Below are 24,964 nucleotides of genomic sequence, written 5' to 3'. Positions count from 1 at the left end.
TTGCTATTTATCTTGCTTCACTTCTCTTAGGATACCAGCCAGGATCTCTGGATTTTCCCTGTTCTCCAGGAAGGCTGTGAGCAAAGAAATTCCCTTTGCTAGGGCCTCTTTCAGCTTGATTTTGCTGAGGGCCTGTGACAGGAAGAAGCTAATCTGTTTTTAGACATGACACCTGCCCCCCTCATCCTTCCTCAACAGACTGAAAACATGTCAAATGCTCTATCCCTTGGAATTTGTAATACTTGAAGCACCCTGTGCTCCTCCGTGAGCTCTGAGTCCCCTCAACTGCAAATTCACACTGCTCAGATTTGCCCACGGCTGGAGGATGAGAACAGGGAGTTTGCTAACTCCTGAGCTGGTGGGTTTACACCTCCTGCCTTTGAGGTCCCGGCATGGCCCAGGGTCCACGCAGATGCAGCGAGTAGGTTTCCYTGGAGCTGATTCCCTTGTGGCCGGAGGGAACGGAGCGCCGGAAGAGAGCTGTGGCTTGACAAGCACATCTCAACACTGTATCCGTGTTTGGGATGACAGCCCGTGGCGTAACAGCCTCCAAGGCCAGAGACGAGAAAGGACCTGTCCCTGGGGGGCTGGCAGAGCAGTCGGCTCCCAGAGCTAGACTGAATGAGGCTGGGGGCCGAGGAGAAAGGATGGCTCCAGTAAAGGGAAAAACTTATCAATAAATTCTGAGAGGACTGTTGCTGCTGCGCTCAGACTGGAGCATTTACTGACCCGCTGCTCTGCTGGGCTGCTAGTCTCATCCCGCTCTTCGGCAGTGGCCAGGCCCCTTCCCTTTCCTCAGGGCAGGGAGCTCTACAGCATGTTGTCCTGAACCGTGCCGCGCATCATCAGGAAAGCCAGACAGGAGCAGAACTTTCCATTAGCCGTGAAATTTGAAATAATAGCTGTATAATTTGTCCAACAAGAGCCTGCTAAGGAGCTCTGATGCAAAAAATTTTGTCTCTTTCAAGAGGTTTAAGCTAAATACCGCTACCCCTGCCCAAACCTGAACACAAGAGGCTGCAAAGGTTTTGTAGAGAGCTGGAACTGGCTCAGAGCAATGTCCTCTGAACTCAGAAATTGTTTCTTTTTAAGGAACAATCCAAAGGAGAGGGACTAACAAGGCTCAAATAGAGCAAGCCATCTTTCTGAAAGGGGTGGGGGGTGGGGGGTAGCGGGGGGAAGTGAAGGGTGGGATCTCAAGTTCCTGGTAAGCAGAAGACACCTTGCTGCACCGGTCCCTGGTCTCCCTTTTCACGCCACAACCTTCACTAGCACCACAATCAGCTTTGTGACTGTTGTCAACAGTTCGATTACAAACAGGGCTTTCGGGAAAGGGCCGCCCTGGCCTTCAGCGGGACATCGAGGAGGCACCACAACCCRAGGATCCAGCTCAGGTCCAGACTCCAGCTCCGCACGCATGCGGTACAGGTGAGGCTCTGCTCTAATCCAAGCGAGCACAAACAAAACTTTTCTATCCTATCGCAGCCCTTGAAGTGCTCAAGGCCAACGCGTTAACGGAGCTCCAGGGGACGYATTTGGCCAAAGCCTGGGCCTGCGTGTACGTGGGGCGCTCCTGGGGAAGAGCGAGGGGCAGGGAGCCAAGGAAAAGGGGCAGCTCTGCGGGGCACCGGGCAGCACCGAGCTGGGGAGAGGAAAYGTCATCCTGCTCCCTAGCTGGGCCYGGGGGGCTGGAGGCAACGTGGGGCCCTCGCAAGGTCCCCTAAGGCCATTGTGATGGTGGTGGAAGGTCCGTGGTGACTGTGTCCCTGTTGGGGACAGAGCCCCCCCGGGGTCCCTGCTCAGCAGCGAGCGGATCCCAGGGACGGGCATGGAGGGGGAGGCGAGTGCCTGCTCCCAGCCGGCAGGCAGGCACCCCGGCGCGCAGCGGGGTGAGCCGTGGGGCTCGAGGGAGAGGTGGGCAGCGGGGACAGGACCCGCACAGAGAGCACCAGGATGGTGGGGAAGGGGAGCTGGGGCCAGCCAGCCTGTGCCAGTGCAACCGCCTCCATCGCATGCCCCTCTTCCCCACAGGCRGACCACCAGCAACTGCCTGCAGCCACACAGCGCAGCTGGAGCCCGGCAGCATCCCACCAGGATGAGCTGCTTCTGCCTCCCTGCGCCCTGAGCCCACCAGCCTCCAGCCGCGACACGAAGGTACGGCATCCCGGTCAAGCGCAGCGGCCGCCCGCGTGGGTTAGCGCTGCCCTTAGGGCTTGTCCCAGGGGCTGCGGGGTATTCGCCCCCCAGGACGGATGGAGCGCGGCGGGCAGGACCGCAGTAACGCAGCCTTTCTGGTTGGCTTCTATTGCAGAGGGACAGGATGGCAGAAAGGACCAGGAAAATCCAGAGCGCCCAAGGGTTCGTCTTTGCAACCGGAGAGACAGCTGGAGATGTTAAATGGGAGTCTCTGGCAGCCCCACACCTTCAGGGCAAGTTTCCTGAAATGGGGAAACTCCCAGCTGAAAATCCTGCTGGTTTATCCCATCTGCCGTACTTAGCACCTCCTCCAGTCAAAGCAGCAGTGTCCCTGGATGCACTTACAGGCAATATGCCAGAAGCTGCAAGTCAAACCAAGCTGCCCAATCTGGAAACATCCCCTGGAGCTTCTCCCAGAGACAGGGCACATGCTGTGAGTGCAGTAGATGACATCCAGCAAAATATCTCCCGGGAGCAACAGCTTAATTTGAACTTGAACCTCTCTGCCCAAATTGCAGCAACAGAAGTTCTGGAGAGAGTATCCAAGAAACTAAAACAGCCTGTGAAGAACTTCAAAGCTGACTCAAGAGAAAACTTCCAATTTGTTTATGGTGCTACAGTGGCTCTGGACTCAGGAAAAAGATGGGAAGAGGAACAGCAAAAGCCATCTCACCTTCCTCTGATTTCCCCTCAGCTTCCCAAGTGGGGTGCTTGTGCCCAAGCCAAGGGAATCGAAGAGCCTGTCCACTCCATGCCTGTGGTCAGGCCTAGGTCTTCAGGATCAGGACAGGGAAAATCTAGGACATGGCGAAATCGTGGCACCAAGACTACTCGTCCAAGCAGCTGGCAGCTTTCAAGCCACTCCTGCTTTCCCCTGGTAGATGGGAGCATTGCTAGTGGAAAGATCCAAGCCGGACTAGCCTTCAAGGAGCAGGATGAGTGCTTGCCAACTTGCACAGCAGCATTGAGGCTGTCACAGGCCCCCACCAGGGTTGATTTTGCCAAAGTTTTCAGAGAAACGTGCCATGAACAAAAGAGYAGGAAGTTTCCAGCTCCCAAAGCCGTCTCTACCCAGGAGGCCAAGGCACAACCCCTGGACATGGCACCATACAGCTGTGACCTGGTGTTCCACAGCGGAGACCTGCAACTTCCTGAGGTGCAAGCGCCCCTCACCGTTATGCCTGTCCTCACCACCAAAGATACTCCTTTTGCTAAGATCCTGGCAGAACACAGCTCTAAGACCCCTGAAGAAGCTGACGCTGGAAGTGCCAGGTTTGCTCAGGGCATCCTCGGTGACCCAGACACGGCAGCGAGGGCTGAGTGCCAGGCTCCTTCCTTGCCTGCCACAGCTCTGGAGGACACAGTCCAGCAGCTCGTGACTGCAGCCTGGAGCCATGCCAAGGATGCAAGCCGAGGACCCAGCCAGCAGCTGGCACAGCCCAAAGCAGACAAAACCACAGAGCAGCATCATGCGGYTGTGGCACAGGGGCTGGTGGCCCACACAGATGGCCCAGTGGCGCCAGCCAGCGGAGTCCCAGAGCAGACCATAAAGCCCGGTGAAACTACATCCCCCACGGCTCCCCAAGGGCCTGACCCACATGCTCACGGTCGCAAGAGGGCTGCCGGCAGGGCCGGTGGGCGAGCTCTCCCTGGCATGKGCCGTGGGCCGCGGCACAAGAGATGGCCGCAGGCAAGGCACGGYGCACGAGGGCAGGCTTTGACCATCATCCCCTGCATTGAAGGCAGGCCACTGAGGATCCATCCAGATGTCACATCAGAGTATCTCTCAGTGCTTTCTATAAAAACAGAGCCTATTGAGGAGCTCAACAGCAGCTGCCTGGTCCGCACTGGGCAGAGCTTGGCCCAGCTGCGAGAAGCCTGTCTCGAGGGGAAGGAGGTGAGGCCGAAGGGGAGCCAGGAGGAAGAGGAGGGTGAGGGGAAACGCTTCACCCTGACAGTGTCAGGACGACTCAATGTCAAACCCAAGGAGGTGAGTGCGAAGGACAGGCTTGGGCAAGGTGACTGGGCAAAAGCTAACATCTCCCAGCATTGGTCCTTTTGGCTTGTAACCTTCCCTCCACCTGGGGTCAGCTGCTGCACCACAATGTGACCACCCAAGCGTCCCTTTCATCCCTGGACCCAGCAGCTGCTGCTGGCTGACCCCCGGGAGGCATTTGCAGTGGGAAATGAAGCTACCTTTACAAAGCTCCCTCTCTCATTTCAGGTCTTCTGCAGGAACTCCTTCCCTAACCTATGGAAACCTGAGGTTACACGAGTGGAGCTCCTCAAGGATGTGACGACCAAGCAGGACTTCTTGGAGCGCCTGGTAGTCCACAGTGTCAAGGAGCCCAGTATGAGAAAGAAGAGAGACCCGAGAACACTAAAAGACATGGCATTGGACATGGTAGAGGAAGAAGATGACGAGGAGGAGGAGATTAATGAAGACATTTTAAAAGTGGAGGACTCACTGATTTGTGAGAAGCACCAGGACATTATGATGAGCAAGCAGCAAGAAAATAAAAATGCTTGGGGGCTCAAGAAAAATGCCTCCACCTGCACAATCTGGATGAGACCTAGCTTCCTAAGCAAAGTTGCTTCCACACGCTTCCCAAAGATACCGTACCGATCCTACAGAATGCTTCTCTCCACACCGGCACCTGCAGTAGGGGTGAGTCAGAAGCATGGGGTCAGCACTGCCTACCGTCCACCCAGATGTGTGAGCTGTCTCGTAGTTGGGCGGTGGGTACATAGACCTGCCCCATCCCRTGGGCCACCCCTGCCTGTGGTGCCAAATGTCACCCACAGCCCTTTGTATCGCGGCCCACTGGGGAGCTGCCCGTTGCAGCCTCTGGACCAGCCCTGCGACACGTGTTGTCTCGTTGGCCTGCCAGCCACAGGTGCCTTCGCTCAGGACTTGCAGCCGTTCACAACATCCCCGGGCCCTGTACCGCTTCCCCGTTCGTCCTGAGTATGGCAGCTTCATGACCCGCAGATGGGTTGTTTTGCTCTCACAATGCAGGTCGCCCGTGAGCGCAGAGCAGATGAGAGTTCATCCTCATCCTTCGCATCAAAGGACAATTCAGGTGTGTATGCAGCACAGCTGAGGCGACCGTTTCCTGGGGACAGCAGCTTTGAAAGCCACCAAGCTCAGGGCTGCCTAGCCCTGCCTCTCGCAGGAGCCCGGGGGTGGTCACAGTGACCTAGCCATGGTCCCCCCCAGCCTCAGCAAGGTAAGGATTGAGTGGCGGAGGGCTCCTCCRGCCTCCCAGCCATCCCTTGCTGTCCCATCTCCATGGCACACCACAGCACCCAGTAGCAGTATCCATGGGGGGCCTGGCCATGCCAAGGCCATGATGCCTTGGGGAAGCCCTTGGTGGTGGGCAAGAGGCAGGTGTTTGCCCTGGGCCTGTGCAGACCCTCACCTGTCTCTCCTTCCSCCACAGGCACATTTACCTTCCTGAACTCCCGAGCCTCCAGGCAGCGGCCCTCAGTCCTCAGGATGGTGCTTCGGGCTGTGTGCCGAGCTCTCTCCTGCAGCTGCGATCACTCGTGGCAGTGAGAGGACAGGAGGACACGTGTGCCGCACAGCTCCCCTGAGAGCGGGGCTGGCCCTGAGGATGCGCAGCACAAAGAGGGAGAGCAGCAGAGGGGAAAACGATCATGCCAGAGACCTTCAGCTAGCCCCAGAGCACGACCTGCTTCCTGCCTTAGCTCACGGCATGTGAGGAGGACCCGTCTGCTTCTATGGGCAGCCAGAGCTACGCTCCCTCCCAGGTGCTACAGGAACACCGCCCCACAGCGCTCCTTTTGTTAGGAAGGACCGGCAAAGGCTGTTAATAAAGACATAAAACAGTTGTCAGCCCAAGCATCAGTTGGACTTGGTACCACTCTGACCCTAGGGCCAGCTGCTTTGCCACCCACCTCAACACTGTACCAGCCTTTCGCTCTGCTTTTGCTGTCAGGAAAGTGCAGGAGACTGGGCTAAAAACCTTGCTGAAATCCTGCTCTTCCATCATCTCTGCAGCCAGGCACCTCGTCAGGCAGAAGCAGCCATGGCCAGTCAGGAAACCCAGACAGGAACAGAGCTTTGCCTCACAGGGAGAGAAAAAGAGCCAAGTGCTGTTCTTCAGCCAGACACAAATAACCACGTAATTTGTCCAGCAAAAGCCTGGTAGGAGTCCCAATGTAGAGCCCTACCATCTCTTTCATTTATGTCCCTAAGGAAGGGGTTTGAGCTAAAAAACAAAACCTCAGCCCTGAACACAAGAGGCCACAAAGGTTTTGCAACAGAAGAGGCTTTTGGAAGGGAYGCTCAGGCTCATCTGTTGGCAAGATCAAGTTAGTTGAACTGCTCCATTCCAAACCTTCCTGTTGTTGAGGAATAACTGGAATAGAGCTTAGGCTAAGGTCAGAGCAGAAGCTTTACTACTGCAACTATAGGAGAACAACCCTCCCCCCCCCCGCCCCGAGCAGCAGCACGACAGACTGCTGATATCAACTTGGCCCAGGAGAGGCAGTTACAGAGCTGATTATACTTTTGGGTCATGCGACTCGTCCTTCACAGACCTGCAGCTATGCGGATAAGCGCGAGCAGGGAGTGAATCCCTTCAGAAGTGTAAGCTCCAAGGATACAGGGAGCATGTTCTTTTGCAGACAATACATTCCTTTGGCAACTGGGTCATGCTGACTTCTGACAGGCCATTGTATTTTTTTGTGTGTGTGGGTTTTTTTTTTTTGCTAGATAGGCCTGCAAAGGCTGATGAAACATTAACTATTTTATTTCCCTAGATAGGCCTGCAAAGGCTGATGAAACATTAACTATTTTATTTCCACAATGTGCTTTAAAAAGCCACAAGGCTTTTTTTATTGAAAATATTGCCATTCCTTCTAAATTTATGGTAACTTTCCCTTCCCAGACTGGTCAGCTTGCAGGAGGCAGAACCAGAGGGAATGGAGCCAGAGAAGATACCAGAACTAGAACTTCAGTCTGTAGGTATCGAGGGTGGGAAGGCAGCTGCCTGAAGAAGCTAGGAACAACTGTGGTCTTGACCAGAAGCACCCAGCAGCAGGAGGGGTCCAAACTGTTTTGTTCGTGCACGCTTACTTTGCTGAGARTGAGGAAGTTGGCAAGACTGGTGGCAAAGCTGTTTGCCGTTGGTGTCCTCCACAGGACCCACATCCAAAGAGCCAGGGTCTCTCTCTCCTAGGTGAGTCCCCCTAGAGCCTGCACTGGCACCACCAGTCACCAAGCAAAGGCAACCAGGGTGAAGGAAAGGTGCGATGAGCTTGCGAGAGGTGCCAAGGTGACGCACGTCCTCCCACGGCTACAGCAGCTGTATTCCTTCTGGGACGGACAGGGTCCAAGAGAGCAGTGCGCTCTGCGTGCTGACCAGGACTAGGCAGGGCTGCCTCTGCGGTTTCTGTGATCAGCTCTGCCCAGCTGCTTTGCAGCCAGTAACTACTGCACAGACAAGATAAGAAAGTAGCTCTAGAAGATGCAAGGGGCCCTTAAGATACACAAAGTGAGCCCTGCCTGGAGCCCAGCAGCCACCCCCCACACGCTTCCCGCTTCCCCCAGCTCCCCTTACAGTCTGGTGTCCAAGTCTACCATTAAATTCAATTCATTTAACCCCTTGTGTGCCTTGAGTGTCTCTCTCCCACCAGAGGTGTGACCACAACACAGGAAAGGGAGGGTTGGAGACTGGTGTAAAATCTTCAATGCCCTCTTGAAAAGTTATCTCTGATGACAGAGACCAACACCTTTGTTAATCCAGGAGTGTTCATCTACATCATCCATTTGCAGTATTTGCCAGGGTCCATAGCTTTTCTGATGGAACAGAGGTGGGTGCTTGGTTTTAATAGTTTGCTTACAGAAGTCAGTTCAGTAAAAAAATTAGACTGATTCAGTATTTTTATTCCACCTTTGCCCCCACGCTCTGCAGCCCAGCCCTTACCCCTCCCCAGCCCTTTGCACCCAGCTCTTCTCCCACCACCATGCCTGGGCTCAGCCTCCAGCAGAGAGGACCTCAACCATGCAGCATACCCACTTCTGCTCCTGCAAGCAAAGAGGTGCCTTTATCTCCTTGCTGGTCATTAGCGTGGGTCTTGCTGCTACTACTCAACCCTCCACGCTGCACCCCCGAACATCCTCAGCACCAGCACAGCCCAGTACCACCTCCACACCCTGCATCCCCAGCCCAAACCAGCCCACCCTGCCCCCTCCCAGAAGGGTGAGGCAGTGCCTAAGCTCGACCCACTTCACTCCTCCCTTACCACCGAGGCGTACACTGGGCAAGCCCCTCAATGACCAGAGGAGCTATGGTAAGAAGAGAGATGCGAGGCAAAGCACAGCCAGTACAGCACTCTGAAAGAGAAGGGAGAAGTTAAACTATCTTTGCCTAGATGTCCTTATAGCAAAGGTGTTCAAATACAGTACTGAAGCAGTTCAGAAGAGCAGGGAAAAAAAAGAGAGAAAAAAAAGGTTCTGCACAAGCAAAATAGGAACAAGGGAACCATTGTAAAAGGGGCAGCAACTCCCCTCAGGTGTCTGGCTGGCAGGATCTTAAACAAGCAGCTAATCATCCTGTGCCTTATGCATCTCATTTCACTGCTTTAATACTCCCTTGTGTATTCTGGCAGTGCGTGCTGTGGGACTGGAAGACTTCACATTGTTGCTATCTCCCATCCCTAGCAGATGCTAAGGTGGATGTCACCAACTGTTAAGCCTTTCTGATCTTGCTCCTCTTGCCAAATGCCCATGCATCATCACTACATCCTTCTTATCTTGCACACCCCAGTGTCCCCCTGTTGCAGTTCCCCACTCCAGCCAGAGCACCCCAAGCCCCTGAGACTCCTGGAGTCTTAGACAGCGCAGCACAACACGGTGCTGGTGCAGAGCACTGGCCCACGACACACAAAGGATCGGTACAACACAGAGTCACAGAGACTTGGGAATAGTTTGGCTGGACACACGACTGACAGCAGCTAAGGCCTTAGCCCMGGAACACCTAGCAAAGGTGACAGAGCCAGCATAAGGAAACCTTCCTGAAAAAGACCTTCCTAGTGAGGGCAGCACAAASCAGAAAGACAAATTGGTAGACAGCATCCAAGGAGAGAGGAGGCACATGCTGCAAGATGACTGCTGTCTACAGCAGAGCAGATTGCAAGTCCCCCTTTACAAGACACTGGCTTACAAGCACCAAAACCAAAGACCCTTCTATAAATGTCTGCTTTGTTACAAGTACAAGAAATGACATGGTGAGTTAAATTTGTTCATTTTCTTCTGATTAGTAATTATCTTTTGATCAAGAATTGAATGGGATTTACAGTTAGGTTTTTATAAAGGAAAAAAAAAAAAGTTTTATTCATACCGTTATCATCATCAAGAAAAAAATGCATCATTCAATACCTTGTATCCCATCACATGGAAACATGTTCCCTATATAACTGTAGGTTATCGACAAATTTATGAAAAAACTACTTTTCTAACACTTTAATATAGCTAGCAGGAAACAGATTCTAAACAGAACACTACAGGCACCAAAAATAGCTTGTGCTCCAAGGTGGCCAGTCAGGAAGGGTCCTGGGAGATGGTTTCTCTGTGATGCCACGGTGGASAGCAAGCACTGGCAGTCCTAAGACTGCCTCTACCTGAGAGGTGTGGACAGACATACAGAGAAGAGGAAGTTACAYTCCCTGACCAACTGCTACTCCTGGGACACTCCTGGGGGATGGTCCTGCAGCAACACAATCTGTGCAGAGGTTGAAAAAGCATCAGCTCTCAGGTAAGTGCAGGGTAAGCAGCGGAGAGCAGGGAGAGGTGTGCTCTGCAGCAGTCAGGGTGACCTGCTCTATGTGGAACTAGCCAGGAGAAATTGGAAGCTTTCACGTACCAAAGTTACACAGTCATGATTAAATAAAGACAACACCAGCTTCATTGTCACAGTTGGTATAAAAAGACATGTATTCATGATGCAAAATTTGCTAATCACCCGAGCAATTTGTTCACAGCAGACAAACACTGCAACTCTAACTCACATTCAGTCAAGTTCTACAGGAAAGATTTAAGTCAGCTGCCTAGCCTTCTCATTCAATTGTGCGAAAATTGCTACCCTTCCTCCCCCACCCTCCAACTGTCCTTCTGTATCTAGTTTAGTTTCTAAGAAATCTCAGTTATTGAGGAACAATTGCCATCAAACCAGAAAGAGAGAACTTTGATCTCACTCAGGGCCAGAGGGCTTTGGAGAAAGCTCACACTTTCTCTAACAAACTTGAGGCTCCATTTTTCCTAAGCTTAGGCTTTTAAGGAAAACATTCAAGAAATTCTCCTTAGAAGAAACCCATGCTCAGGTCTATCTCAGATTTGCCCTCTTTCTGGCTAAAAATCATCCAGGCAAAACCAGAGGACTTGGCTCATGTGCCTGAGCTTTCTTGCGTGTGGCAATCCCAGATATACATGTAGCCGTTCTACAGCATGTATGCGGAGTTTAGGGTATACCCCTGCAACTGAGAGAGCAGCTACCCAAGTGACTTACACAGTAAAACTACTGCTCAGTAGAGTCACTGAACACATGCTATGAAACACTATGCGTAAATATTGTTCAGAGAATTCCAGACAAATATAGCAACTCTGTCCCATGAAGGGCCTAGAACCGTATCCTCCCAAGCACAATAGCTCTTTATTCTGAAGTTTAAGGAGGATACACAAACCATTCAACTACAAACAAGAGTTCTGTTGCCACTGATTCCCTATCATCATTTCTTCTTGCCCACTGTTACCTCCTTTAGAAAAGGCCTCAGGATCTTAGATTACTAAGCTATTAAATTYGTCTGGAATCTTCCAAAATATTTTCTATATATTCCACGTTAGACTGCTCTACTTTATTGATATATACAAAATTAAGTAGTCTCAGGAAAGTATAAGCACCAMGATTTTATAAGGAGTCTTGAAGCCTAGTTTTCAAAGCAAACTCAGCACTGAGTTTCCTCATAACTTCCACATGGCTCAGTCCACGCTGCTCTTTTTTAGTAGATCCATAGTTTTCTTTCACATACTTTGCGAAGGGCGTTAGACGCGTCCTAGCAGGAGTGCCGTCTTTCTGAGTTGGCTGGCTCAGGACTAGCTGCCCCCCGCAGCACGCGCACACAAAGCGCTCTGTGTCCAGTGACTTGGAATGACGTCCAATCCTGAAATGGAAAAATAAAGCACTTCAACTCCACACTTGYAGTTGGCGGTACTTGTGAGAAATGGCTCCTTTCTTCCCTGTCAGACGGCTTAGGTCAGATTTCTAAGCTATTGTTATACAATACAAAACGGAAGGAAGGAACAGAAGGAACCTGCATCCTTCACAGAGTGAGGTGATCAGATCTGTATCAAGACATTTCTCACCTAAAACTTTTTCCACTGCCTTTTCCACATTTTTTAAAGGTGTAATCAAATATTTAGATACCCAACTTGAACTTGAGCCTAAATTCAGGCATCCATTTTTACAGCCTTAATTTATTTTCACAGATTTCATGGAACAAAATTTGACAGCAGTGACTGAATTACAGGCCACCAGGGACAAYGGTTCAGGGGTGCTAACTGCACATTCATTTGCAGATTTTACTTTTGAAACCTATGTACAATTTAATGATTACAAAGAGTTTGGAATGCCTTACTTCTACCTACTAACATGGCAACACACTCTAGTACTTTACTCTCATATATTCTACAGGGGTGAGCCAGACCTGGCCATTGCTTCCCCAGGACAGGTTCACATGCACTGCTCCTGATGCTAGTGCATACTTAYAATTGTAGGTAATGTTCTCTACTGTAAAGCTTATAATAGTATCAGTGTTGACTCTGAAATCAGAGAGATGTGATTCAGAAAAAAAGCACCAAGTTTACTCAAGTGTGCTTCAYAGGCCTTTAGCAGAGGGAGAATGAAAATTTGTGTCATTTGAGCTAAGTGTGAAAAATGAGTGGCCTTGCATTACTGCCCTGTGACTCTTTGAAGTTGAGGCAAGTACTCTGACATCTTACTACTTGGTCACAGAAGACACTTCTGCCTGTCCTGACCTCTTGACAGTCTGGAAATGGAACTACTTGGAAACAAACTTATGGAATCACGTAGCAATGTTCTACAGGCTCAAGAAAGAGGAAATGATAATTCAGACRACTATCCCAAGCATTTTACAGTTTAAGAGGTTCATAATTTCTAGCACAGGAGGACTGTCAAGTCAAAAAGGTTAATAGATAACCATAAAATCACTCATCAAAACATTACTCACGTGGTTTTGCACAAAACACACTCATAGGTGTATTTGTACTTAATCTCATAGCTATGGCATCGTGTCACCATAGGCAGTTCTGGATGAATCACAGCTGATTTCCTAGCATATAATCTCCAGAATCGTCCATGTCCGTCTCGAACACCATTGATCAGCCAGGTGGCTGCATGGCAAACCTCATGAATTAGGGTGTCTCGAAGACGGTCTTGGGGGTAAGAAAGAAAGAAAGAAAAAAAAAAAAAAAAAAGGTCAGGCAGGTATAGGAAAGTACAGACTCCAATCCTTAACTTTCTGCTCCAGTGTTGTTAAGTGCCAGGTATACATTCCCTGTAGCAGCTAGCTCCTTCCTGGGCAGACACTTTCCAAGGTAATACTGTTCCATCCCAAGTCTTAGAAGACAGTACTGTCTTCGATACTAACAACATTAAGACAACTATAAGCAAAGGGACAACTAAGCTGTTGCACTCCCTTTTCAAACTGTTGCTTCACAAGTAATTATGATAGCTTTTGCTGTTGACTTGCAGTTTCCAGAGAGCCATCTACCCTTATTCTTGCAACAATTGAAGGCTCAAACTGAAGGCTGCGGCACCACCATCATCTGTTAACTGCATTAGTCACATTACATGTGACCTCTTCAGAAACCTGGCAACATCCACAATTGTGAGAAATAGAAGTTTTGTCCGAACTGTGTTTTCATGCAACTATCAAACAGTTAYAAAACACCACTACAAGATGCTATATCTGGGAAGAGAAAAATCCTATAAGCAGGTGATTTACCTGCAGGGCACACTGACAAAAATTAGCATCTCCTGCTTTTCAAAGTATAATCTCCACAGGCAATCCAAATACCACATTTATGTGCTAATTCCACAGCTGATACAAGCTGCAAATACTATTATTCCTAAACTGATAATAARAAGGAAAGAGAAAAGGAAGCTTCAGGGTGTTTTCCAAATAAAGCCAGAACAAAGGCTCATTACCTTGCCTCCAGCAGTACTCAAGGGGAGATGTCTAGGGAATTTTATGAGAGCACGGAAAGCATACAGCAGTAGTTCTAACTGCTCTCCCAGCCTCCAAAAATAAATGACTCAGGTTTCTGAGTCAGAGATGGTATCTTTGTATTTAATAATCCTCTACAGATTTTCTATTACATTTGAACCCTATAGATTTTTAGCAACTACAGCATCCTGCAGTCAGGAGTTCCACAGTTTAATAACATATTCTGCATTGGTCCTACCTCTTTTCTGTGTTTTGAGCTTGAAACCCTTTAGTTTCATTTACTGTATAAGAATTCTCTATCCAAATTCAGAGGYTTGCAATTCTTTTCAGATTTAGAGGACTAGAACTACATTCAGTGAGAAAAAGCTGCCAACACCTCATAGCCTTACACAGCAGCACTTTAATGTTTCATCTGCAGACAGTCATCTTCTGATAGCTCTCAGAAGTAATTAACAAGAATAGACACAGAATAAAGTCCTCTCTGAAAAAACAGGTCCTTCAAGCAAGGTCTGTTGAGCAGACCCTAAGCAAATGAAGCTTAGTCTTAATATGCTAAGTGACAGCATAGAAAAGATTAGCTACTATACCTAGTTTTGCAATCCAACTTACTTGAGAGGATTTTAAATTTGTCAGCACAGTGAACTGAACATGTATCACAAGTATCTGCTGAGCTATGAAAATGAACTAGCACTGCAGATCTCTATGGTATCTGCAAAATTAAAAGAAGTCTAGGTATTGCAAGGTTTGGGGCTTGTTCTTCACTAAGGTGCAAAAGTCATTTTGGAAGTTGGAATTATGAACACCTGGATAAGAAGATAAATGCCTCAACAAGGTTTTACTCAATGCACTTCCATCAGTTCTGTGAGTAACTCCACTAATTCTGCATCCTAGTCACTTCCCCATGTTCCCAATCTTTCATTTCTCCAACCCAGCTTATTAAATCTACTTTAACAGAATTTCAGAACTAATTAAAAGCTACTACAGTAGCTTTTAGCATATGATAACAGCAACATTCATTTTCCCAAACTGGGAGARTGAGGAGTAGAATGGGGGGAAATCTAACAGTTACAATAATATCAAATAATAAAACTTAACTTGGCCCTGATTGTTTTTACTCCAGCTTTAAACTTAATCAACAAAGCACCTGGCTATGATGGAAGAAGTCAGATTTTACACTGCAATATAGTAAAACAGGCCATTAGGTCTTTCAAATCAATACAAAATATAAATATCAAACCATATTCTAATATTGATGTTGGCACGAATAGGTAGGTATCCATGTTTTCGCATTTTGTGAATTCATGAAGCCTCTTACTAGCACCTGTTCTTACAACTCTTCTAATCTATGCATTATTTTCAGTTGGTTTRTTTATTCAAGGTGACAAGTAATTTCAAAGCAGAGGCTGCCTGTAGATAGTGCAATTCTCAGATTCGTAGTTATCTCTAGAACACGCTTTCACAAAGAAGGATCAACTTATCTTTTCCTTTACTTACCTGCAGAGTCACAGACCTTCTCAGAGAGTTCTATTCGAGCGTAACGCTGCGCTTCAGGACTTTTTGTCTGCCCAGTTATACAATATCCGGCTGTTTTTCTCATTTTCTTATTCCAGATTATTTCCATTTTCTCTGGCAACTGAGAAACAAAACAGTGCACGTGATCTGCCCTCTTCTACCTCCCGTATCTTCCTTATGCCTCTGGCTTCCACTCTACTGCACAGTCCTTTACAGCATGTCTCTGCTCATGTCCTCAAAACTGCCATCACTTAAGAGGCAAACCCACCTTCTACAGCTTCTCATTCCAATCATCAGTGTTTCTACTACTGACACTAAGAGTTTCACATGCAGGATCAGACCAAAAGTCCCTTAGGTCCACTATTCTGCTGCCAACTGTGGCTAGTCTGTTGTTTAAGGGGAAACATAAGGAGAGGTCAGGCATATTAAAAAATTTTCTTTTCAATGTATGCTTCTTAGCTGCTAGTCATTTGAAAGACAGTATCTTACTGACTCGGAGGTGGTTCCTTTGCATTAAATAGCTCTCAATTTTTTTAAAAATGCATATGAATTTAGCTTACAAAACAGTCTGTGATTAGAAGTTCTGCAGCTTAATTTATATGCCAAATATCATCATCTTTTGATTGCAACTTGTCATTTTCACCTGATGTACCCTCATCCTAAACTGTGAAAAGGCAAATAATCACTGCCTGTTTATCCTCTGTGCTGCTCCTAAGTTTATAAGTCTTGCCATACCTATCTTGGGTAGCTTTTCTTCTGTTGTTGTTGTTAACGGTTTTTTGTCATCTAGGTTAGTTAAATGAGCTCAAGTAAATGGTCCAACAATAGATAAGTGCCAGCATAGGCTGAAGCAGTGGAGAGCAAAATCTTTAAATTTCAGCAGCAATAAGCCCTTTCAGCTCCACTTTAAGTGGAATCATGGCCTCTGCCTCCCCTTGGTCAGCTCAGCAATATCTTCTCAGATGCAGAYCCTTCCTTCCTGAAAGAAGGTCAGTTTATTTCAAGAATGTTTCTCTTCAGAGGAGGTTCTCAAGCATCTCAGAAGATGCCACTAYGGTCAAGACAGCAGTTTTCTGAAACAACTTTCAGTATGAAACACAACTTATAGTTCAGATTCACCCCAAATCATTATTCAAAGCATAAGCAACTTTTCTGTTTCGTAATGACAGAAAAGAACATATAGTAGGAATGCATGAAGACTGCATGTAGCATCACTGAGCATGAGACAACAGCCCCTGGCACCAAGGAGAGGTGCTTTTCATCTTCAGCTCCCTGCTCCTGGATGTACACTCCCACTTTGTGTCATCAAGCAAGAGCATCTCCCCCTCTAGCAGCTGTGAATCTTTGGATCAAGTTTCATGAGAGCACTGCATTAATAAAGGTTGCAGTTCTAAAGCAGCTTGAGTCAAACAAACCATTGGTCTTCTGTGGACTTGTATTCCAGCTCCAGATTCCTATTATTCACCYTTTTAGCAGACTGAAGTAACCCAATTGAGAGTCCAATGAATACCTAAACTAACACAAGCTCATGGGAGGAGTTGGGAATGGGGGACACAGAGCAGACATGACAGCCAGCAGATCAGTTTGTGCTACCCACTAGCTATTCCTTAGGCTGTGGTAATGCTGCAGAGTCCAGCAGCACATGCTGTTCAATAAGGGCTGACTGAGCAGTGGACACAACCCCAAGCTTATGTTAGCAGCAGGAGGCCACAGCTGCCTTCACTGAGGCCCGGTACCACACAGGCAGCAGCAGGAACACTTGTAGGCTACCGAGCTGACAAGCACGTGAAATTCTAGAAATACAGGAAGAGAAACAGCAGTCACCTCTTCAGAAATGAAACTGACCCAAACCTTTCATGTACTAACTTAACCTAATCAAGGACTCTTCTGCACACCATCCAAACTGCTYACTTAAGGATGGTATGCCATCACCGCTGGGAAAGTAACTAGGCTCCAAGTTAGAAAACTTCAGCATCACAGTGGTGATAAATCCCCTTTGAAGAAAATGGTTTGACCTATATGTAAACCTAAGCCTAACTCTACCAACTGAAAAGGATAAAGAGCAATCACATCAAAAGGTGAGGAATAACATATTGATCAGCATATTCTCGCTGCAGAAACATGATATTTTGTTTTAAAGCCAACCTTCTTCTCAAAGATGGTGCTATTATAGAGATGGTAAAGCTTCTGTGCCAGGTCCTCTTTATTTTTTTTGAAAGACTTCACATGCTGGGATGCTGGGTTTGAGAGATCTTGCAAGAAACAGTCAGGCACTGAGCACAAGTTATGCCTGCAAAAGAAGGCATTAGAACAAACCAACCAACCAATCACATACACAACAATCTTAATTAAAAGTTCAGAAGTATCACATTGAAAAATAAAAGTCACTTTATAGTCACTAAATTTCTCTAGAATGCTGCCACTGGCACAAACTTATTGACTCTTTTTGTTAGCATGCTCATGAGGAGGCCAGTGTGGTACACATTTTTACTGCTTCCTTCCCTCTTCAGGGGCAAGAAGGGCAGAACTATTGCAAGTCTTGCAGTTGTTTCACTGGCTCAAAAAACTAGCTGAGTACTCCTATGTGGGAAGAGAGGGTGGCTCAAATGTTCATCATGGCACAGTAGGGCACAGTTATACCAAAAGTTGATCAATATATCAATAGCCCTAACATCACCATCCATGATAAAAGCATATTTTCAGAGACATTACCATAGATGTTCTGGGAATCCTAAGAAAAACTATTCATTCAGGGAAAGCAAATATTCYACTAGGATGGCTAATTCCACTTCAATACCCCAGAGTTCTCATCTGCTTTGAAGACATTGTTTAAAGGTTTGGTACTAATACATAAAATGACTAAAGAAAATGTCACATGATTAAGAGGCAAAATAAAGGTAGCTCTTAGAAAAGAGTCATTTTTCTATTTCTCTGAAAAGCACAAGTTGCATCCACATACAGAGAAAGAAACAACATGAATTCTGCAAGTTATAATGATGCAGGTTAAAAAAAAAAAAAAGATCTGAAGAGGAGCTTGTAAAAGACCTGTAAAAGTGAAGTAGCTCAAACAGGAAAAGCACTTCAAACAATACTCGGTTATATATTAGTTATCGCTATGCAGAAAAAGACCTTGAAGTCAGCASAGATCAAGAGCCTCAGAAAAACTGAGGCCTGAAAAAGTGTACGTACATTCAAACTTGTTTAATACTGATGCAACTGTATTAGCTGCTCTAATAAGATAACATTCCTTTTACAAGGAATATTACAAACTTTGTCTTGCAAATGCAACTAGGAAAACTTGGATCAGAATTCTTAATAAGTGCACCCCCCCATGTTAATTCCTCCCATCTCAGGAAAGGACCAAAAGGTGTCATTGCTAAAAAAAATTATTAGAAGCCTAGGCAGATTTCCATTTGAGACTGAACTGAAAATACTGCTTAGAGACCAGCAAATAATGGATGATAGAGGAATAAAAGTTACATTTAAAGGGCCTCTTGTTAACCTCTCAAACATGCAGGTATAAAAACAATACTTTGCGTATTTGGAAAATAAAATGCAAAAATGTTGTTGAGGGGAAAACTGGTCTCCCATGTCACTGTTGCAAGATGAGATTGTAATATTTATAAATAAGATCTGGCATTTGTAGCTCTAAGTTGTGCTGAGGTTCCAAAAAGACACCCAGAATATTTCTCAAAGGGATCTATCAACTGCTGTCAGGTTCTGAGCAATAGAGAAGACAGCAAATGTATCTTTTAAATACCAGAACATGAAACCACAATGCCATAATTCCTCACACGCTTGCTAATTACCATTAATAAAAGTTCTGCTAGGAATTACYGATTCCTACACAATGATTCTGAGGACAAGGTAGTGACAGAGAGAACTGAAACAGAGTAATTTAACATGTACTAGCTGTTCACACACTCTGTATCTTAAGTCTGCACTTATCCTACCATTCCACCCTTACTTACTCTACAAATTTAATCTCAACTGCTTTAATTGAAGATTAGATTATATTTTCCTTGCCATACTTGAGACTATAGTTTTAAATTCCAGCCTGCTTAACAATTTACAACTGATCAGTAGCAGAAGTTTCCAGATAGAAGGAAAATTGGAATGCCATCCTAGGCAAAAGATTTCTCAGCATCTCTTCATCCATCTGTAATAGTCCTAGAACACAGTATAGGTGGAGAAACACTTACTTTTCCTTTGTCTGTGCTGATGGTGAGTAACTGAYTGGTTCACTTCTGGGAATTCTAACAGAAGACATTATCCTGGAAGGTGTTTCTTTACTCAAAGTGGAATGTGACTTTGGCCTCTTGTCTCCCTCACTTTTTGAGGTCTGAGCACCTTCACAAGGTGACTTGAGGTTTTCTAGTTCAACAGAAAGTCAAAATATTACACACTGTCAAAGAATCAGAAGCACAGACATCAACAACCAGTAAACAGACAACTGTGAAAAAAGTCATACATCCCATCTCAGCATACACACTCCCTCTATGGGCTTAGCCATACGTGGATGGAATTGATAAAAAGATCATTCGCTATTAAATATTTAAAATTTGCCATTCATTGGCATTGCATTCAGTGGCATTGCAAAGTTTCAAACACTTGGTCAGGATGAAAGGGAACGGAAAGCATTTGTGACTTCTCTCAGGCATTTTTTCCTGTCACATTTCACCAATTCAAAACAAACCACTAACACATGAAAAGCAGTAACATAGATATACTATGTGAAGAAAACAAACAAAAAAACATTTCAAGCTTCTATTATGTACCCAAAGTCATACTGTTTGTTCCTAAAGAAATAATACTCTACTACATTACCACCCAAGTAGATTATTGTATTAACCAGGATACTTTATCAGGAGCTATAGCCTCATTAACAGTACTATATAAACTCCATAATCTTTATAATCTCTATCTTTAACTTAACAAAGACAGATAACTTGTGAGGACAGCAGGGAAAAGCAAGTAAGCTACAGCGATTACACAGCCTGCCTTTTCCCGTTCAGACCAAAGTTGTCATGCTGATCCACTTTTGGTCCAGTTTCTTTAACATCCATAAGGTAACTCAAGAGAAASGTTTAAGAAACAGCATAGATGGGAGATACAGAATATGCTTTCAGTAAGTCTTCTTCCTAATGCAGTCTCACAAAGATGTGTTCAAACAAAGATCTGCCTATTTTTACAGTCCACATCCAGAGTGCTAAAACTGGCCCTAACATAAATCAATCACTACTTTAAAGTTTACAGTTTTAGTGGATGTTATCTCTGCTGGCTTTTCTACAACTGTTCAGAAACAGTTTCCTTTYGCTAGTTAATGATATACAGAGAATTCATATGCAGCTCCCACCTCATCTCTAGAAAGTAAATACCATATTATCATATCCTAAGCCCCCCAAAATACAGATTTGCTCTTTTCCAGGGTATCTTTCTGTGTTGTCAACTAGCCTCTTTCACACTCTGCCATAAGCCTCCTTGCCTTGAATTACTACTTGCAAGGAATGCACCATATGTTTAGCCTTCCAGAAAAAAAGAGATTTGTTTTATCTGCCCTTACTCAGCAATAGCCCTTTCCCAGCAAGTCTTTTCTCCCTCTGCAGTCTTTCAGTTAGAGCTCAATTAGTCAAAAGACAGAAGAAGCTACTGCTTTATCAAATTCTCACTGTAAATTGTATTTAAATAGCAAAAATCAATAAATCCATATAAGCACTAAATTAACAGCACACTAACTGTTCGAAATTTCAGTGTTACCAAAAYGACAGCTTCATGTTAGCTATCATACATTAGAAAAATTGACATCATTCAAAACCACCACTTAGCTTTATCTTCAGAATAATTTTAAAAATACAACTAAAAATGCCTAGCAACTATRGGAATTACAAAATGTGTTAATGAAAAACTTAAGTCTTGATACCATAAGGCTGGCGGAATCACTTTTCAGAACGGTCACAGAGAAATAATTTCTGCTTACGTCAAACTGAAGTGCAAGAGGCTGGGTTGCACTTCCAAACCACAAGCCACACACATGAATAGAATCAGGCAATTGGTATTAACATTGTTCCCAAAAGGTAACCCTGAGGTTAGCTAAGAATCATTTCTTACCTGTTGTGCTTGGCTGGTTGACAGTTTTGCTTGTACTTAAGATAGGTTTTCGGGGCAGACTTTGTTTCCTTATCCGTTCTATTAAGGATTCAAATTCACTATCTGAGCTATCCGATTCTAACTCTGTACTTCGTCGGAGTGCTAAGGCTGGCATTTTATCCTCTGTATTCTCCTTCTCACAGTTTCTTTCTTTGCCTCCAACAAGCAAGTTTGGACTATGTCTGGAAATCAATTCTTTCTGATTTTGAGGACGAGGGAGCTTTATGCACTTCAGATTCTCCTTCAAGCCTTTTTGGCAGTCATGCCGTGAACTTTCTACAAAAACAGAATCTTCACCATCACTTAAAGCATCTAGATTCAGCAATTCTTGGGAACAAACATTTTCTTTTCCGGAACTCACTGACTTCTTTGGGATCCGAAGATCTTTCCGTGCTGCAAATCAAAAGAAACAGCTTAAAGTCTTGGTAAAGTCACTTAGGAGACCTGCCTTTATCTTAAAACAGTAATATTCTTTGAAAGTTAAGAAAAGACAAAAGGAGAGAAAGGCATCTTTATTTGCTTTATTACACCAGGCCCATTTACCATTATACTAAAGTCATCGCAAAAAGTACTAAACACTGTATAGGTGTGTGTGTATATACATATATATATATATATATATATATATAGGTAAGATATATATATACACACATATATACACACACACAGGGTTGAAGGTACATCAGCCCTCTGGTCTAGCAATCTTGAAGGGGAGAAGAAAAAAAAAGTTACGACTAGCTAGCTAGCACTGGCATAAGCTTTATTCTTGATAACAAAAGCTACGTATATTTACGAGTACAGCTAAACATTTAATTTTCAATTTTGAAGAAATATGCAGCAAGCTTGTACTAGAAAAAAAAATTTCAGTCACRCTGGCCTAAACAAAGCACATGGTAAGCTCCTTTTAAAGACAGAAATAGCAAAAGAACGTCTTTGCTACTTCAAATTCAGGACACAATGAAAAAGTAGACCAAGGTACGCCACTACTTTGAGTCCTCAATCATAGAGGAAACATAACATAAGGATTGAGATTTAAAAAAAAAAAAGAAAGAAAGAAAAAAGAAAATTTATTCAGTCTTTTGTTACCCCCCCAAGAAGAGGTCCAAATGATCTTATATTTATTAAGTTCTTCCAAAAATTTGTGAACTCAATGTATACTTTCTTCCCATCCAATAAAATTCCTGCTTCAAATTTGTTGTTGGACAATTACTTGCCATTCTTAGTTGTGCTGTTTCTCTTTTTAAAGTCCAAGAAGAAATCATCCATTGAGTCATCCATGAAGTCCTTCAAACTGTAAAACAAGCAATAATATGAAATGCCAGTAGGCACAAGCAGGAAAACAGCAGAGAAAGTTATGTTAGATGGTTTGGTTTGCTTCAGCAAGGTAAACTTAATCAGCTGCTCACAACAGATGTGACAACTACTTCTGTTAACAGGTATCTACCTATGACAGATTTGAACTAACAGTTCAATTCTACTTTGTCATAGGATGACTTTAAAGTTCACAGGTCTAACAAGATAACGTGTCAGTATTAACATTTGAGAGATCGACAGCAATTTATCCAGTAACTGCAGATAAGGAATCCTGAAGATGAGATTCAGAAAGCTGTACAAGGAGATAAACTCATGCTGTTGTGCAACAGAAGATTGGTTTTGAACATTAACTTGTACAAAGCTCTTATTGTTATTAAWAAGTATTTTATTAATTATTCTCAACTACTGTAACCTATGCTGCCAATACTTCTCCAGGCAATAATTCATAAATTAGGAGTCTATTCTGTTAGTTGGCAATTCTTCTACAGCRTGTTGAGCATGTAATGCCTCTTCCCAGACTGATAAGACTATTACCAGCAGAACCAGAATGAAGGTATGTTATGAATGTCTAATGCACACAAAACTGGTCAAGACTAAGTCAGAACAGTATGAAACGACATCATCAACAAACCCCGCATTTAAATAGCTGAAAGATGAAAGGTTGGTTTTCCACAAGATATACTGCCCTCTGAAAGAGCAATGAAGCATGCACACTTGCAAATACTCTATTTTACATTTGACCTGAACATACACAGAATGAACACAGACSAATTCTTCCATCTGCATTCACTTCTACAGCCTACAAATCAACAAGAAACTCTTCTTCATTTTCTATACYGAGAGTAGTAGAGATAATAGAGACATATACAAATATTTGAAAGTCATTTAGTACAGCACCAACCTCTCATTCTCCTTTCTGGAAACTTGACGTGTCAGGGATTTTGGAGTTTTCATTCTAGCTAAAACTGGAACAATGATTAAATTACATATTTTTAAAAGAAAAGCTTAAAACTAGTACAAATTCAATCCAAAGTCTCTAAAAAAACCCAACAATCCTTTTAATACAATTCCAACTCTCAGTTCCTCAAAGCTAACAACTGTGTAGCAATTCCTGCATTATTCAGCTCTTGCCCTGCATGAAACCAAAAAGTGCTATTACGTACCTTACAGTATCCAGTACAGCCTCCTCTCAAAACGTGAATCATTAGGAGAGAGAAAGCGATTAGGAAATTGATTGTGTTATCAACATTTTCTTGAAGCATTTCCACAACCGCAGGTAGCAGTTTTCCTACTGCAAAAAGGTGCCCATACGCTTATTCCAGTAAGTTATTCCAAGGGAGTGTTCAAACAAAACACTAATATCYCGCTGTAGAACAGCAATGCTGCTGTGACTGGTAAACAAAAACAGAACAGGCAGCAGCATTTCACATGCTTAAAGCGATTCTTGAGGAATAGAGGAAATGCCAGAATTTAGCATATGCTCCTCATGGCCAGAGATTCAAGCAATTCAAATAGCATTCTTTTCATATGCCTTTAGAAAGCAAATATGTGCTATTACTTACACATTTCAAATTCATCATCACTGCTTGAAGAAAAGTGCAGAGCACGGCTGAAAAATGAAATGTAGAACAGTAACAAGATCATTAGGTCAACAGCACACAGATTTGTATCTCATCTGGTCTGAAATACCTGTGCACAGTGAGAACCAAACACACTAAACATTCAACTTCTCARATAGTCTAAACTTTTTCAAATCTTTTGAAACAAACATATTCAAGCTACCACTGCTTGCTAGATATTTTAAAATGCAGWATTTATGCATTACCACTTGAACTGCAATTTCCGTGCAAAAATAAGAGGCAAGCGGCAACATTCTATTTTACTATTCACCATTTTCTGACAAAGCAAATACTAACAACTTGACAAACAGAGTATGCGATGGCTTGAAAACATGACAATGTCTATTTTAAATTACATTAAAATTAAATCACACCTTAAAGGCTGTAATTAATTAAAAAACACGCTAATACCTACCAAACTTTCATAAACTAAATACTGATTAACAATCTAAATATTCTGGATTACATCCCTAGCAGTAATTAATWGGTAATAACATAAATTATGAGAATTGTAATAGCTATATTGCTTAATGCTATCCAATAATATAAAATATAAAAATTAYAATAGCTACAAATACCGTTGTTTCTGAGACAAGCTCAGAAGAGGGCTRCCTCAGAGAAAGGAGAGGAAAGCAGCCACAGCTTTGGCTGGCTCCTCAAACGCGTGAGTCTCATCCCCTCAGGACGAGACCGAACCGACCGCCGCCGCTGCGCCCCAGCGTCCCCGAGCTTCGCGGGGGCGCAGAGAGCCGCTTGTCCCTCCGAGGCGCCCACGACCGAGCAGGGCGCGTTACAGGCGGCAGCGGCGCCCCAGCGGCACTCGCCGGGGGGCCCGGCCGCGGCCCCGGCGCAGAGGCCTCACCTGCCGCCGCCTCCGGCCGAGCCCGCCGCCGCCGCCGCACTCC

General features: G+C 45.0%; 2 protein-coding genes across 7 annotated transcripts in view; one reads left to right on the top strand and one right to left on the bottom strand.

Moving 5' to 3' along the window:
* The first annotated feature begins 1,187 nt into the window (after window positions 1-1,187).
* Window positions 1,188-7,808, top strand: LOC146590266 (uncharacterized). 6 transcript variants are annotated; one of them, XR_014897036.1, is made up of 6 exons: window positions 1,945-2,154; window positions 2,312-4,186; window positions 4,421-4,864; window positions 5,216-5,279; window positions 5,640-6,811; window positions 7,113-7,808. XR_014897036.1 is itself a non-coding variant. In XM_085314866.1 (5 exons), exons 1-5 carry the CDS (start codon window positions 1,954-1,956, stop codon window positions 5,753-5,755), a joined length of 2,700 nt encoding a protein of 899 aa, XP_085170992.1. In that variant the 5' UTR covers window positions 1,945-1,953; the 3' UTR covers window positions 5,756-6,923. The 6 variants fall into 6 exon arrangements, 3 of the variants coding, with proteins under 3 accessions (XP_085170992.1, XP_085170993.1, XP_085170991.1); XR_014897037.1 differs by lacking the exon at window positions 7,113-7,808 and adding an exon at window positions 1,188-1,428 and having other exon boundaries at window positions 2,032-2,154; window positions 4,421-5,279; window positions 5,640-5,673; XM_085314866.1 differs by lacking the exon at window positions 7,113-7,808 and having other exon boundaries at window positions 5,640-6,923.
* A 2,320-nt stretch (window positions 7,809-10,128) lies between these two features.
* GCNA (germ cell nuclear acidic peptidase) overlaps window positions 10,129-24,964 on the bottom strand; it is a 15,681-nt gene continuing 845 nt past the window's right edge. Inside the window, exons 2-11 of the mRNA XM_085314893.1 lie at window positions 24,922-24,960; window positions 24,003-24,049; window positions 23,342-23,405; window positions 22,341-22,417; window positions 21,088-21,519; window positions 19,182-19,353; window positions 17,125-17,269; window positions 14,962-15,100; window positions 12,469-12,673; window positions 10,129-11,382 (exon numbers count right to left, since the gene is read on the bottom strand). Coding sequence (XP_085171019.1) covers window positions 11,130-11,382; window positions 12,469-12,673; window positions 14,962-15,100; window positions 17,125-17,269; window positions 19,182-19,353; window positions 21,088-21,519; window positions 22,341-22,417; window positions 23,342-23,405; window positions 24,003-24,049; window positions 24,922-24,960 — 1,573 coding nt within the window. The 3' untranslated portion in view covers window positions 10,129-11,129. The remainder of the gene's footprint in view (window positions 11,383-12,468; window positions 12,674-14,961; window positions 15,101-17,124; window positions 17,270-19,181; window positions 19,354-21,087; window positions 21,520-22,340; window positions 22,418-23,341; window positions 23,406-24,002; window positions 24,050-24,921; window positions 24,961-24,964) is intronic.

This window comes from Rhea americana, unplaced genomic scaffold (genome assembly GCF_003343005.1).
Source record: "Rhea americana isolate MKP2758 unplaced genomic scaffold, rheAme1 scaffold_413, whole genome shotgun sequence".
Classification (NCBI taxonomy): Eukaryota; Metazoa; Chordata; class Aves; order Rheiformes; family Rheidae; genus Rhea; species Rhea americana.
The sequence above is the reverse complement of the archived record's forward strand: the minus strand, read 5'-3'. Positions and strand labels throughout refer to the sequence as shown.